Below are 14,880 nucleotides of genomic sequence, written 5' to 3'. Positions count from 1 at the left end.
CATTCTCCGTCCAGCTTTGATCCGTTGCTGGCGATGAGCTGCGCTCCTTTGCCGGGGGAGATGTGCTCTTATTTTTTGAATTTCCAGCTTTTCTGCCCTGCTTTTTCCCCATCTTTGTGGTTTTATCTGCCTCTGGTCTTTGATGATGGTGATGTACTGATGGGGTTTTGGTGTAGGTGTCCTTCCTGTTTGATAGTTTTCCTTCTAACAGTCAGGACCCTCAGCTGTAGGTCTGTTGGAGATTGATTGAGGTCCACTCCAGACCCTGTTTGCCTGGGTATCAGCAGCAGAGGCTGCAGAAGATAGAATATTTCTGAACAGCGAGTGTACCTGTCTGATTCTTGCTTTGGAAGCTTCCTCTCAGGGGTGTACTCCACCCTGTGAGGTGTGGGGTGTCAGACTGCCCCTAGTGGGGGATGTCTCCCAGTTAGGCTACTCAGGGGTCAGGGACCCACTTGAGCAGGCAGTCTGTCCCTTCTCAGATCTCAACCTCCGTGTTGGGAGATCCACTGCTCTCTTCAAAGCTGTCAGACAGAGTCGTTTGCGTCTGCAGAGCTTTCTGCTGCTTTTTTGTTGTTGTTGTTGTTGTTGTGTAGCTGTGCCCTGTCCCCAGAGGTGGAGTCTACAGAGACAGGCAGGTTTCCTTGAGCTGCTGTGAGCTCTACCCAGTTCGAGCTTCCCAGCGGCTTTGTTTACCTACTTAAGCCTCAGCAATGGCGGGCGCCCCTCCCCCAGCCTGGCTGCTGCCTTGCCGGTAGGTAAATCACAGACTGCTGTGCTAGCAATGAGGGAGGCTCCGTGGGCGTGGGGCCCTCCCGGCCAGGTGTGGGATATGATCTCCTGGTGTGCCTGTTTGCTTAAAGCGCAATATTGGGGTGGGAGTTACCCGATTTTCCAGGTGTTGTGTGTCTCAGTTCCCCTGGCTAGGAAAAGGGATTCCCTTCCCCCTTGCGCTTCCCAGGTGAGGCGATGCCTCGCCCTGCTTCAGCTCTCGCTGGTCGGGCTGCAGCAGCTGACCAGCACCGATCGTCCGGCACTCCCCAGTGAGATGAACCCAGTACCTCAGTTGAAAATGCAGAAATCACCGGTCTTCTGTCGCTCGCGCTGGGAGTTGGAGACTGGAGCTGTTCCTATTCGGCCATCTCGACAATTTCGACTATTTTTTGATATTAGTGCATATAGAGCTACCTTATTGTTTTCCCTGGTGCCAACAATTAGAGATGGTGGACCTGCCTGATTCTTTTAGAGGATTTCATTGTATAGATATATCTAGTTTGCTGAACAATTCTCTAATGTTAGATACTTTTTTATTACAAAGAATGCTGAAATGGATATCATTATATATACCTCTTTGTGCATGTATTAACTCATTCAGTCATTCTATCATTCAGTGTATATTTATTTATTAACTGATTACTATCAATCTGAAACTATTCTAGGATCTGAAAAGTCATCAAGTGGCAAAATAAAACCAAGTTTCTGATCTCACGTGGTTAATATTCTAAGGGGGCAAGACAGACAACAACCAATAAATACATCGAGCATCAGGTTCTGAGATTCGGGTTAGGACAAAGGAAGGGAAAGTAGGAGTAAAGCAGCGTGAACAGTAGAGGGTGTGTTAATTTATATTGCATGTTCAGGAACACCCATCAAACAAAATGTTATAATGCCATTTGAGCAGACTTGGCTGAAGTGAATGAGCAGACTAAACACATATTATGGAGAAAAAAAATCAAGATAGAGAAACCTAACTTCGTAGGCAAGAGCTCTGAGGCAGTAGTATACTTGGTGTCCTGAAAGAAGAGAAAGGAGATCTGTGTGGATGAAGCAGAGTAAGCAAGGGAAAGAATAGTAGGAGATGAAATTAGAGAGGTGATGTCTGTGCTTTTCTGGGAAGAAGTGGATTACATAAAGGCCTCTAAACTTTTTGCAAAATAAATAAATAAATAAATAAATAAAAATTAAATAAATAAAAAGATTGGTTCTGGATATGTACCTAGAAGAATTAAAAGCAGGGAATTGGACAGATGCCCATAGAAGCATTATTCACAATAGCCAAAGGATGGAAACAACCCAAATATTCATCAATAGATGACTGGATAAACAGATTATGATATACGCACACAATGTAATACTATTCAGCTCTAAAAAGGAAGGAAATTATGACATATACTATGTGGATGAACTTTGAAGACATAACGCTAAATGAAATAAGCCGGACGCAAAAGCACAACTATATTATGCTGTCACTTACAGGAGGTCCCTAGAGTAGTTTAATTTGTAAAGACAGGAAGTAGAATAGTCTCTACATATGCATCCTTGCTAAAAATATTTCAAACAATTCAGGTACAGTAAAATCCTCTCAGGTTGCCAAAGCCTTTGGGAAGGGGGAAATGAGGAGTTGTTGTTCCATATTTTTTTGTAGACTATTTATTTTTGCAGGTATATTTTGCCTCTTGCATTTTTGTACAAGAGAAACCAGAGCCCATTGCTGAATAAGCAGAAGGCAGAAACAGGAAAAAGCGTCTATTTGTTTTGTTTTGTATTTGCTATCATGCATAAGTTAAATCACTATTGTCTTTTTTTCTCAAGAAAATCATGTTCTTGATGAGTAAACTGGTACAATTTTGAGACTTTTAAGGAATAAAATAAGGAGTATTTCAGAAGGACTAATATTTGAGAATATTTGTATAGCATTTAGCATGCTAAATTTTGTATCTATGAAGATAACAGAAAATTATTCCCTACCACTACCACCATCAGACCTCATTCATACCAAGAGGCCATATTATTGTTAGAATCTGTTATATATATTTGCATGTATGTGTGTGTGTGTGTGTATTCATTTTCTTATAGATATTGGTTATGATAAGCTAGGTTATGTTAAATTCTAAATCACATATGTTAGAATAGGAGAAAATCTGAGTATACCCACAGAATTTTAATAAGTCTATTCCTTTTTCTGTCCTCCCAGTTTTGGCAAGAGAACAGACCTGACTATGTTAACATCCAGCTGTACCTCAGTCAAACAGATGGGATACAGGTATGTGGTTGATGTTATCGTAAATTAAACAAGCCTCTTGATAATAGATTTACTGTAGGAGCTGTGGTGGAAGAAAATTCCTGCAGGTGGTTTGAACAGAAGTTTCCTAGAGGAAGGCCTCCTTTGGAATATGTCCAGAAAAGTCATAGCTTGTCCTTGAAGTCAACCATATTATGCCTTCCATTTGTCCTTCTCACAGGGAGCTGGGGCAGACTCAAAAGGTCTGAGTCTACCCCTCCCCTCTTCACTATCACCTCAAGTTCTTCTAAAATTCAGACTACACATGAACAGCCTTGTGATTTCTTTTTATTGAGGGGATATTTTATGTGGAGAGAGAAGATGAGTTCATATACAATTAAGCTTATTTCTAGACAAGGGAAACTAAAAATAATGACAACCGTCATGCATTATTTATTTACTCTTCTAGGCACTGTGCTAAGAATTTCACATATATTAGTTTATTAGTTTAAAACAGAGTCAAGCAGTAAATGATATTCCCATTTTGCAAATGATGAAACTGATATTTGAAGACGACATTGAAGAGCTGGACTGGTATATAAATCTAGGCATGAATGCATTAACAAATTGTATTTTAGTACTTTTTGTCATACATTTTCACAATACTTCGAATACAAAATTTGAATGTTTGTCAGTTACCTCAAAACTAATCTAACCCTAATTTTTCCAGTCATATTTCTACCCTATCCTGTCTGTAAAAAGTATTTCATTTTACTACTCTCATGAAGTAAGTCAATATCACTTTTCCTCCTGGTATTGCTATAATGAAGGTATGAAGCATAATTTGCATTTGGTTCTCAGTTTGCCTGTCTGGGATTCACATACTTCCTCCTTTCTCTGCAGTTCACTCTGACTCTTCATATTGATTTAGATCTAATGCTCTGTTAATTGCAAACAGGAGCCCATTCACAGCCGTTTATTGATAAACCCCATTTTGGAGTTCTGCTGTCTTGAGCTGTCTTGTCTAGGATCATTTCCCAAATGTATGATGATAATTTGTAGTATTTTACTTATATAATGAGCCAAATATGACAACTGTATTTGTGGTGCAAAAATACTTCAATGAAGTCTATGTGCTGAGCCTTTTTGAGGGTGACCAATTAGAATTCATTCTTTGTCTTACATTGCAGTTCTTTAAAGATGAAACAACTAACTGAAGTCTAAGAAAATTAGCCATTTGTCAGAATTGCATTCAAGGAGATTAGTTCTAACAATTAATTCAATTGAAAATCAAGTTTTTGTACCTTTTTACCAGAATGGATTTTGTTTGTTTGTTTAAAAACAAACAAATGCAATTCAAGGAGATAATGGATTTTAAAAGAAAGTCGAAAGGAAATGATATTTTGAAATAATTGTACGTAATAGGTTGCCATTTGATACTTACATTCTTTATATCACAGCAATTTAGTGGGAAGTCACAGCACCAGCAGAAATGATGTTAGAGAACTAGGTTACTTAACTAAATCTCGAATAATGTGGTGCTTTCTTTTTGGCAGAAGATAATTGGAGAAAAATATCATGCACTGAATTCAAGACTGTTTATTGGACGTCCTCGGTGGAAACTTTTGTTTGATGAAATAGCAAAGTATAACAGAGGGTAAGTACTATACCTCAAAAGTTTAACATGTGGCTAATAAATTAATTAAAATATTTTCAAATAATTACATGAGGTTTAAAAATGAATTGGCAATGAGTTTACAAATGACAAATTCACTGAAACACTCTTTCACTATCAACAGAGGAAGTAAGGCAGGTGTCATCCTACATTTTTGTAATTCCAAATAATTAAAGGTTGGCTTAGAAATAGTCTATAATGTATTTATGAACTAAACTTTCCTACCTGATTATAAATTTGTAAAGACCTATATTAAAAATGGGTATTCTCTCCCATAGCATATATCAGGTGATCCTAGGAAAAGTTTTCAAAATCATGTTTGCAAACAAAGAAATTTACAATTAGTTCTAACAATGAATTCATTTAAAATCACATTTTTGTACCTTTTTTACCAGAATGAATATGTTTTTTGTTTGTTTGTTTGTTTAAAAAAAAAAAAAAAAGCTCTGCTTTGTAATATGCAGTCTTTAAACCTGGAATATTTCCAAACATATTATTTAGAAACTATAATTTTATAAATAATCTTGTTCTTATAGACTATGTGTCTATGATCTGAAGAAATTATTATAGAAGGAAAGCTTTCATTTTAGGGCACAGACCAGTCAGCCCATTTGTCTTTTGTAAATTTACCATAGTGAGAGCACTGATCTATAAGAATTCTAAGAAGATACTGAAAACTATATAACCACTCACATATTTTTAGGTTTACATCTAAACAGTTTCATCATAAGTTTAAATGGTTGTAAAAGATGTGATTTCTAACATATTGCAGGTATTGACATTTTGTAATTAACGTAATTTCTTCAAACATATCCACTGGAATATAAATATAGCTAGATGATACTGTCATTTATTATAAAAATACATAAACTCTTCTTTTAGCAGTTGGATGTTTTACATCATTCTTTTTCTTTCATTTAAGTTGTATTTCTGTCCCATTAACCCATATAATTTTATCAAAATTCAATATATTTTTACATTTGAACTAATCATACTTTTATTGCTAACCTAATCCTAATCATACTTCTGCAACAATAATGTACATAAATTAAATATTTCATTTTAAAATTTCCTGTAATCATAAGACTCCAGCGTTAATTTTTACTTCTGGCTTATCATTACAATTACTTTATATAGTTGAACACTCCATAATTTTTAAAATATATTTTTATAAACATCAAAAGGATATATGATTATAAATGTACAGGCCAGCTTATTAAATGGATATTTTTAAAAAATCCAATTTAGGAATTCATGGATGAATATTATTTATTGAAGAAATCACTGGTTCAAGATGATCCCTATCTCTACCTTCAGAGATTTGGTTTTAGAAATTATAGAATGGAGCCTGGGAAGCAAAATATAAGAAGGAATAAAGTTACCCATGTGACTCAGATTACAGCCATGTTTAAACTTTTGTAGTATTACCCTTCCCTTGATGAAGTAGTTTTGGCATGAAGATGTAAGCATGATTTACAAAGCAGAAGTTCTTTGTAATATTCAGAGTTGAAATTTAGAAAAAAATGATCAACCCACTTTTGGTTATCTTCCTTTCCCATCTTTCTCCAGTATCACCCATCTTAGATGTGATAATCTTGTCATACTCCTCTGTCTCTTGCTATGCTTTGCAAACATGTTCCTCTTTAATACCATTTACTGACTTCTGACAAGAAATTTTTTGTCGATTTTCACTGTATATTGCTGAAAACTGATAGTTTCTTTGGCTGAATTCAGAAACCAAATCTCTAAAGAGCAGATTATTTGCAGATTGAAATAGATCGACGCTGTTGATTCCTACAGTTAGTTCTCAAGAAGTCTCATTCGTTAGGCTGTTTGTGTTTTAGAGCGATTTGTGTGTGTGTGTGTGTGTGTCTGTGTGTGTGTGTGTGTGTATTTGGTAGTTTGTTCTTTTTCTGGAAAAAATGGAAAACTGGTTTAAGAAGAGCAAATGTGCACCATCTGCTGTTGACATTTTGTACAACACTTTGACTTTGTGTATTGGTTCTCAGGAGGGTGACTGAAATGTGTTAAACATTTTTTTTTGAAGGATTTTTATGTAGCATGCTTAGGAAAAGAATGGTTCAACATTCTTAAGGTCTCTTTAACTGGACAATGGCACTGCATAAATGAATGGTTTCGTTTAAGATGTAGCATTTTGATTAACCTCATGCACATAAATTGCTGAAAACATATAGAGATAACAGTAGGAAAGATAGACATATACGTTAAGCTTTTTAAATATATGTTGGGCAATACTTTTTTGTATTTAATATATATATATATTTTATTATCATACTTTAAGTTCTAGGGTACATGTGCACAACGTGCAGGTTTGTTACATATGTATACATATGCCATGTTGGTGTGCTGCACCCATTAACTCGTCATTTACATTAGGTATATCTCCTAATGCTATCCCTCCCCTCTTCCCCCTCCCCACAATAGGACCCGGTGTGTGATGTTCCCCTTCCTGTGTCCAAGTGATCTCATTGTTCAATTCCCACCTATGAGTGAGAACATGCGGCATTTGGTTTTCTGTTCTTGCAATAGTTTGCTGAGAATCATGGTTTCCAGCTGCATCCATGTCCCTACAAAGGACATGAACTTATCCTTTTTTATGGCTGCATAGTATTCCATGGTGTATATATGCCACATTTTCTTAATCCAGCCTGTCACTGATGGACATTTGGGTTGATTTCCAAGTCTTTGCTATTGTGAATAGTGCCACAATAAACATACGTGTGCATGTGTCTTTATAGCAGCATGACTTATAATCCTTTGGGTGTATCCCGAGTAATGGGATGGCTGGGTCAAATGGTATTTCTAGTTCTAGATCCTTGAGGAATCACCACACTGTTTTCCACAATGTTTGAACTAATTTACAGTCCCACCAACAGTGTAAAAGTGTTCCTATTTCTCCACATCCTCTCCAGCACCTGTTGTTTCCTGATTTTTTAATGATTGCCATTCTAACTGGTGTGAGATGGTATCTCATTGTGGTTTTGATTTGCATTTCTCTGATGACAAGTGATGATGAGCATTTTTTCATGTGTCTGTTGGCTGTATGAATGTCTTCTTTTGAGAAGTGTCTGTTCATATCCTTGGGCAATACTTTTTAACTTTCAAAAAGTGATTATTTATTAAACCAGTAGGCATTAGTTTAGTATACTCTGTAGAATACAAATTTAAATTGGATTAAACACTCCTGGCCCAGAGGTAATGATTGGTAACTCTTTGCTATGTATTCTTACAGAAGCTTTTGTAAGTTTGTGTGAGAGTATGTGTGTGTATTTATGAAAGTATATGTAAACATGTGTTTGTGTGTGTGTGTGCTATATATATTTAAAATTGAAACTTTAGTTTTCTAACAAAAATTGAATCTATGACAAGTAATTTTTCAGCTTACTTTGTTATTTATTTCTTTATTTATTCTTGGCTTTGCTAGGAAGAACCAACTAAGTTTTTAATGATGTATTTCTTTTGGTCATGGACAATTTCTGTGTAATTGTACCTCAAAGTATTCTAGAGTATAAACAGACTAGGTTTAGTCTATCACATTTACTCCCTCAGTCAAGTGACTCAGTTCTCCCGGATCTGTAATGCAACGAGTAAATAAGCTCTCTGGAGTGATGAAGTTCTCATTATGTAAGATTCTATGTTTACAAATCTACATGAAAAAGCAAGTATGAACATTTATAGAACTAGTTTCTAATGTCTACCCCCAAACCACATTTTCTACTTAGTACCCGATTCTACCTCCACCCATTCCATCAAAGGTTACGTAGAGAGGTCTCTAGATAATTGTTGGATTGCAGCACTGTAATGCAAATTTAGTACAAATGAATTGCAAAGATTGCTTGTAGAATTTGAAAAAAAAAAAGAATAAGATTTCATTACGTTAGTGAGAGTGACATTAGGGAATTCCTCAGATCACATACACACAAAGGCTATCAGAGTTAAGCTAGTTAATAATTGCAAAAGAAAATGTTAATAAAATCACAAAAATCATAGTATCCTGGGTGATTTAAAAATAATGATTTTTATTATTTATTTTATAATTAATTTGATTTTATTATCAAGTATTTAAGAAGTACCTTTAGGAAATCTGAAAAACTTGCCAAACTAGTTCTATAATTGCCCTGTCAAAGCCAAGCAAGAAAACAATGGTATCTTATTGCTGTCATACCGTGTTGACAGAAAGTTTACACAAAGAAACAAAATGACTCAATTCTCTTTCTATTTTAATGGAAGCTACATTATGTTTCAATAGTAATTTAAATTTTATTAAGTATAAAATCATTTAGTTTCATATGTTTTTATTTCTTTTGCCCACTTTGGGTTTGATTAGCTTTTTTTTTTTTTTTTTTTTACTAGTTTCTTAAAATGGAAACATAGGTCGTTGATTTCAGACTGTTTTTCTTAATAAAAGTGTTTAATGCTACATGTTTTCCTCTAAACATCACTTTTGCTAACTCTTATACATTTTGACTTGTTTGTTTTCAGTTTCATCTTATTCAAATATGTTTTATTTTTATGTTGTTTTTTTCTTTGACCCATGGGTTATTTAGAAATGTTTTATTTCCAAATATACGGAAATTTTCCAGGTATGCTTTTGTTCTTAATTTCTACTTAAATTGTGATTTGATCTAAAAATGAACTCCTTGTGATTCTAATCCTTTAAAATGTTGACACCTGTTTTATTGCCCAGAATGTGTTCAGTCTTGGTGAATGTTCCATATGCACTTAAAAATAATTGGTATTCCATTATTGTTAGATAAAGCATTCTATAAATGCCAATTAGTTCCAATAGGTTGATAGTGGTATTCAAGTTTTCAGTATGCTTGCTGAATTTCTGTCTGCTTGTATTAATTACTGAGAGGAGAGTACTGAAATAATTAACTATAATTATGAATTTATCTGTCTTTGCGGTTCCATCAGTTTTTGCTTTATGTTGAAACTTTTTAGTTTCAGTGTTTAAATCATTTACATTCAATTTAATGAAAATACGATTGGGTTTAAATCTAGCAGTTTACCATTGCTTTGTACTTATCTATTTGTTCTTTCTTTGTTTTATTTTCTTTTTTTTACCTTGATTTGGGTTGAGTATTTTTTATTATTCCACGTTTTTTCTCTAATGTTAGCTATACCTCTGTATTTTTTTTTTTTTTTTTTTTTTTTTTAGTAATTGCTTCAGGTCGTTGGTTCCCAGACTGGATTCCTCAGACCAGCATCAATTGGAATCTTGTTAGAAAAGCAAGTTCTTGAGCCCTATCCAAGATCTGCCAAATCAGAAACTGTAGGGATGGGGAGACCTACCTATTTGTGTTCTATGAAGTCTCTGAAATGATTCTGATGAAGCAAATTAGAGAAACATTCTTCTAAGTTTACAGTATACATCATTAGCTTATCACAGCCTATTTTATTTTTTATGTTTATGTTTATATTTATTTTTTAGAGACAGAGTATTGCTCTGTTGCCCAGGTCAGAGTGCAGTGACATGATCTCGGCTCACTGCAATCTTGAATTCCTGGGCTCAAGAGCTCTTCCAACCTCAGTCTCCTGAGTAACTGGAACTACAGTTGCATACCACCATGCTCAGCTAATTTTTAAAATGTTTTGTAGAAATGGGATCTCACCCTGTTGGCCAGGCTGGTACTTTGAATAATATTATAACACTTCATGTACTTCCATTTTCTTCCATCCTTTTTGCTATTGTTGCATTCACCTTACATATACATATGTTATAATTCTCATTATTAGTATTTTTGTTTTAAACATCAAGCACATATTAAAAAGATTAGAAATTAGACAAAATACATATTTTATATTTACTTACAGATTTCACTATTTTGCTGTTCTTCATTCTTTTGGTTAGATTCAAATTTCCATCTAATTTTGCTTTCCTACTTCTTGAGTAGTTTTCTTTAGTGTACTTTATAGTACTGGTTTTCTGGCAATAAATTCTTTCAGCTTTTGTCTGTATAAAAAGTTTTTATTCCATCTTAATTTCTGAAAACTCATTTTTGTTTGGCATAAAATTTGCTTGATACATAATAGTTGATGTTTTATATTTTAGTACTTTGAAGATATCACTTCATTGCCTTCTGACTTGCATAGTTTATGATAAGAAGTTCACGTTCATTCTTATATTTCGTTCTTATATTTTCTGTTGATGATTTGTAATGTGTCTTTTCCCCCAGTCTGTTTGGTTTTATGTTTTTCTTTTTGTCACTTGTTTTTAGCATTTTATTATCAATTGCCTTGGTATAGTTTCCTTTGTGTTTATTCTCCTTGAGATTTATGAGATCTTTTATTATTTATTTATTTCTTCTCCCTTGGTCTTCTCTCATGTTGGACTGCAGTTACATGTATTTTTGACTAGGTGGTATTATCCCATGGACCACTGATGCTCTGTGCTTCTCTTTCTTTTTCTTTCTTTCTTTTTTTTTTTTCAGTTTTTGTTCTCTGTGGGTTTCAATTTGGATAGATTCTAATGCTGTTTCTTCAAGTTTACTTTTTCTTCAGCAATGCCTATTCTTTTATTAACTCATCTAGTGTATTTATCATTTCAAATATTGCACTCCATCTCGAGAATTTATGTTTGGGCCTTTAAAAAATATTCCATTTATTGTCCCATCGTGATTATGCTTTTCTTTGAATGTATGAAGCCTGTATATCATCACTGTTTCAATGACCACGTCTATCATTCTGAGTCTGTTTCTGTTGAATGCTCTTTCTCCTTGAATTAGTTTGCTAGGGCTACCATAGCAATATACCACAGACTGGGTGGATTAAACAGCAGCAATTTATTTTCTCATAGTTCTAGGGGCTGGAAGTTTAAGATCAAGATGAAGGCAGGACTGGTTTCCTGAGATCTCTCTCCTTGACTTGCAGATGGCTACGTTCTTGATGCCTCTTCACATGGCTTTTTCTCTATGCATGCACTTCCCTGGTGTCTCTTTTTGTGTTCAAATTACTTCTTATAAGTATACCATTCAGATTGGATTAGGGCCTACCCTAGTACCCTCATTTTAACTTAAATTGCCTCCTTAAAAGCCTTGTCTCCGAATGCAGTCACATCCTGAAGCACTGAGGGCTAGGACTTCAACCTATGGGTTTTAGAGGGGCACACTTCAGCCCATAACACTCTTAGTTATAGTTCATACTTTTTTGCTTTTTGAATTCCTGGTACTTTTTTAATTGATTTCTGTACATTTTAAAGTTTAAATGTTTGGTGCCAAATTTTGATTTATTTATTTTAATAGTTTTGGACTTGTTCTGACATGCAGTTAAGTTACTCAGGTTCAGTTGGATCTTTACAAGGCTCACTTTTAAGATTTGTTAGTGGAGGTCTAGAGCAGCCTTCGGTCGAAGCTTAATTTTACCAATATCCCCTCTACTCCTTGCAAATAAGGTGATAACCTTTCTGAGAATACAACCCATTGCCCTGTATTTATAGGACTTTCTATTCTGGTGTGTGTGAATGTAAATTATTTGCAGTCCTGTGTAAACTCTGGCAATTATTTGTCCTGTTGATCTCTGATAGCTCTTTACCCACATTCATGAAGTTTCTTCTCATATATGAACAGATTATTAATCAAACAAAGACTTGAGGACTCTTCTCTCCTGATCTCCAAAGCATCTTTCTGTGGATCTCCCTTCCCTTCCATATTCTGTTCCACAAATTCCAACTGTTTGGCCTCAGTGAACTCCGCTCTTTGTCTCCTCAGTGTAATCACCAATCTTTGCTGGAGTTTCCCCTCTCTGTGCTGCAGCCAGGAGATTGCCTCCAGGCAATAAGCAAAGACAGTGACTGTGCTTAGTATGTTTTCTTCCCTTTTCTCAGGGATCATAGTTCCATGCTATATAATATTAGCATATAATACGTATACAACTATATAATATATGTAATATATAATATAATATATAACAATAGATATAGCTGTATAATAGGTATATAATAATATACCTATTATTCAGTGTCTGAAAATACTTATTTCCTCTATTTGGTTTGCTTTTTTATAGATTTTTAATATAAGAGGGTAGATCTGATCCCTATTACCCCATCGTGGCTCCAAGTAAAATTCTATTTTCACAGATTTTAGTTTCATTTTTCAAGGTAAAAAGTTTTAATAACTTTTTTTTCGCTATTTACTATTAATTTTTGGTACCAGTTTTAATGGATTCAGTGTCTTTTGTTCAGCATGAGTTATTCTGAGATAATCAAGACATACTGGATTTTCCCAAGATATGAGATGAAATATTAATCATTTTGACGTCCTAGGAAGAATCAAATGCAAATCAAACTTGGGAAGAAGGTCAATTTGAAATATTATTTATTTCCTGGGATTTATTTAGTCTATCTGTTAGAGATATGTATTATTTATCTACTAAAATTTTATATTCGAGAATAATAAAAACTGCTTGGCATTTGTTACCATTATTGCAGTGCATAAATAAAAAAGAACTAGATGAATATGTTTTTTGTTTTACTGTGAATATAAATTGGTTGCTTAAAAATACTATTTCAAATTGGTAATATCTTTTTTCTTTCCTTCCTTATTCATCACTGCTTTTGCAAGTCCATGTAGGAATTTTAGATAACTATGTGTAAAGTGTACAATAAAAGAAGAATTTACGTTGCCCAGTGTGGACTGAACATCTATTCAGAGGTCAGCTGTTTAGCAATTGACATCTATCAATCATTGCTCTTAATGAGGTTGCTGGTTTCACCAATGACAAGTCATGAAAAGACTAAGGCAAACTAATCAATCTCTGCCTGATAATAAGCATATTTGTGCTCATAGGTACATTCTTTGAATTGCCCTAAATTCTAGAATGAAAAGTATGAGGTAAATATTTTCCTGGTTGACATTTACATTTGGAAATAATTAGAAAATTGTTTTCCATATGTAAAACAGCAAGAAATTGACTTTGTTAATACTTTAAACCGTGCTAATAAAACATATTTCTTGTTACGTTCTGCCTAATTTTACGCCTGATTTTCTATTTCCTCTTCTCTTGTTCTAGGAAAACAGTTGGTGTTTTCTGTTGTGGACCCAATTCACTATCCAAGACTCTTCATAAACTAAGTAACCAGAACAACTCGTATGGGACAACATTTGAATACAATAAAGAGTCTTTCAGTTGAAAACTTTTGCCATAAAGCAGGACTCTAAAGAAGGAATGAGTGCAATTTCTAAGACTTTGAAACTCAGCGGAATCAAACAGCTGTGTTATGCCAAAGAATAGTAAGGTTTTCTTATTTATGATTATTTAAAATGGAAATGTGAGAATGTGGCAAGATGACAGGTCACATTACATGTTTAATCTGGAAACAAAAGAGACCCTGAAGAATATTTGATGTGGTGATTCACTTTTCAGTTCTCAAATTAAAAGAAAACGATTAGATGCACACTGTTGATTTTTATGGTGGATTCAAGAACTCCCTAGTGAGGAGCTGAACTTGCTCAATCTAAGGCTGATCGTCATGTTCCTCTTTAAATTGTTTTTGGTTGAAGAAATGCAAGATTGAACAAAATTAAAAATTCATTGAAGCTCAAATTCCATTTTCTATGTTGTGTATAAACAGAGTAGCTTTAATTTGCAAGCGTTCCAGGCAAATATATTAGATGTTTGAAAACACAGCACAAGACTCTGTATTGATACGGGTACTTTGTGTCAATATCTAATCGTCTCCACTACTTATGCTAATACCTCTATTTGATATCTGAAGACTATATGCTAACTGAACCTTCCTCAAATGTTATTATAGTATCTGTTTTTATATTTTTTTTTCTTTTTATTCCTCTCTCCAGGGAAATATGCCTTCCCTTAGCATGCATTAGACATCATGATTTAATAGATCCCTTTCATCTTTATTTAATTTAACACTATTGCATGGTAATGAAAATATTCCTATTATAAATTATAAAGGGATATACATACTAATACCTTTTTCCTTTTTTCAGTATTTTGTCTCTGTTATTGTTATTATTTTGTTTTGTTTTGTTTTTCCCAGGTAGAGTTTGTCTTAGGCTGTAGTCTCTTGGGATACTTAGTTAATTTGCACTTTGAGACCAAAGGACATCATGTCTGTCAGTAGGGACTGAATATAAGATTTATTTCCTTTGTCACACATTGGTTTATGATGGAGATATTGAAAGTCTAATCACATTCTTGATTAGTAAAACCTGTATTTTAC

At 34.3% G+C, this 14,880-nt stretch overlaps 1 protein-coding gene across 4 annotated transcripts in view; it reads left to right on the top strand.

Annotated features, from left to right (window-relative positions):
- The window catches only part of NOX4 (NADPH oxidase 4), a 185,749-nt gene extending 171,504 nt beyond the window's left edge, over nucleotides 1–14,245 (top strand). For 3 of the 4 annotated variants that reach the window (XM_025356495.1, XM_025356493.1, XM_025356494.1), the window contains 3 exons: nucleotides 2,975–3,043; nucleotides 4,558–4,658; nucleotides 13,707–14,245. In XM_025356495.1, coding sequence (XP_025212280.1) covers nucleotides 2,975–3,043; nucleotides 4,558–4,658; nucleotides 13,707–13,827 — 291 coding nt within the window. In that variant the 3' untranslated portion in view covers nucleotides 13,828–14,245. The remainder of the gene's footprint in view (nucleotides 1–2,974; nucleotides 3,044–4,557; nucleotides 4,659–13,706) is intronic. The other variant, XM_025356492.1, reaches the window with a different exon arrangement.
- The last annotated feature ends 635 nt before the right edge of the window (nucleotides 14,246–14,880 follow it).

This window comes from Theropithecus gelada, chromosome 14 (assembly GCF_003255815.1).
Source record: "Theropithecus gelada isolate Dixy chromosome 14, Tgel_1.0, whole genome shotgun sequence".
NCBI lineage: Eukaryota > Metazoa > Chordata > Mammalia > Primates > Cercopithecidae > Theropithecus > Theropithecus gelada.
Note: the sequence above shows the minus strand (reverse complement) of the source record. Positions and strands in the feature narration are given on the sequence as shown.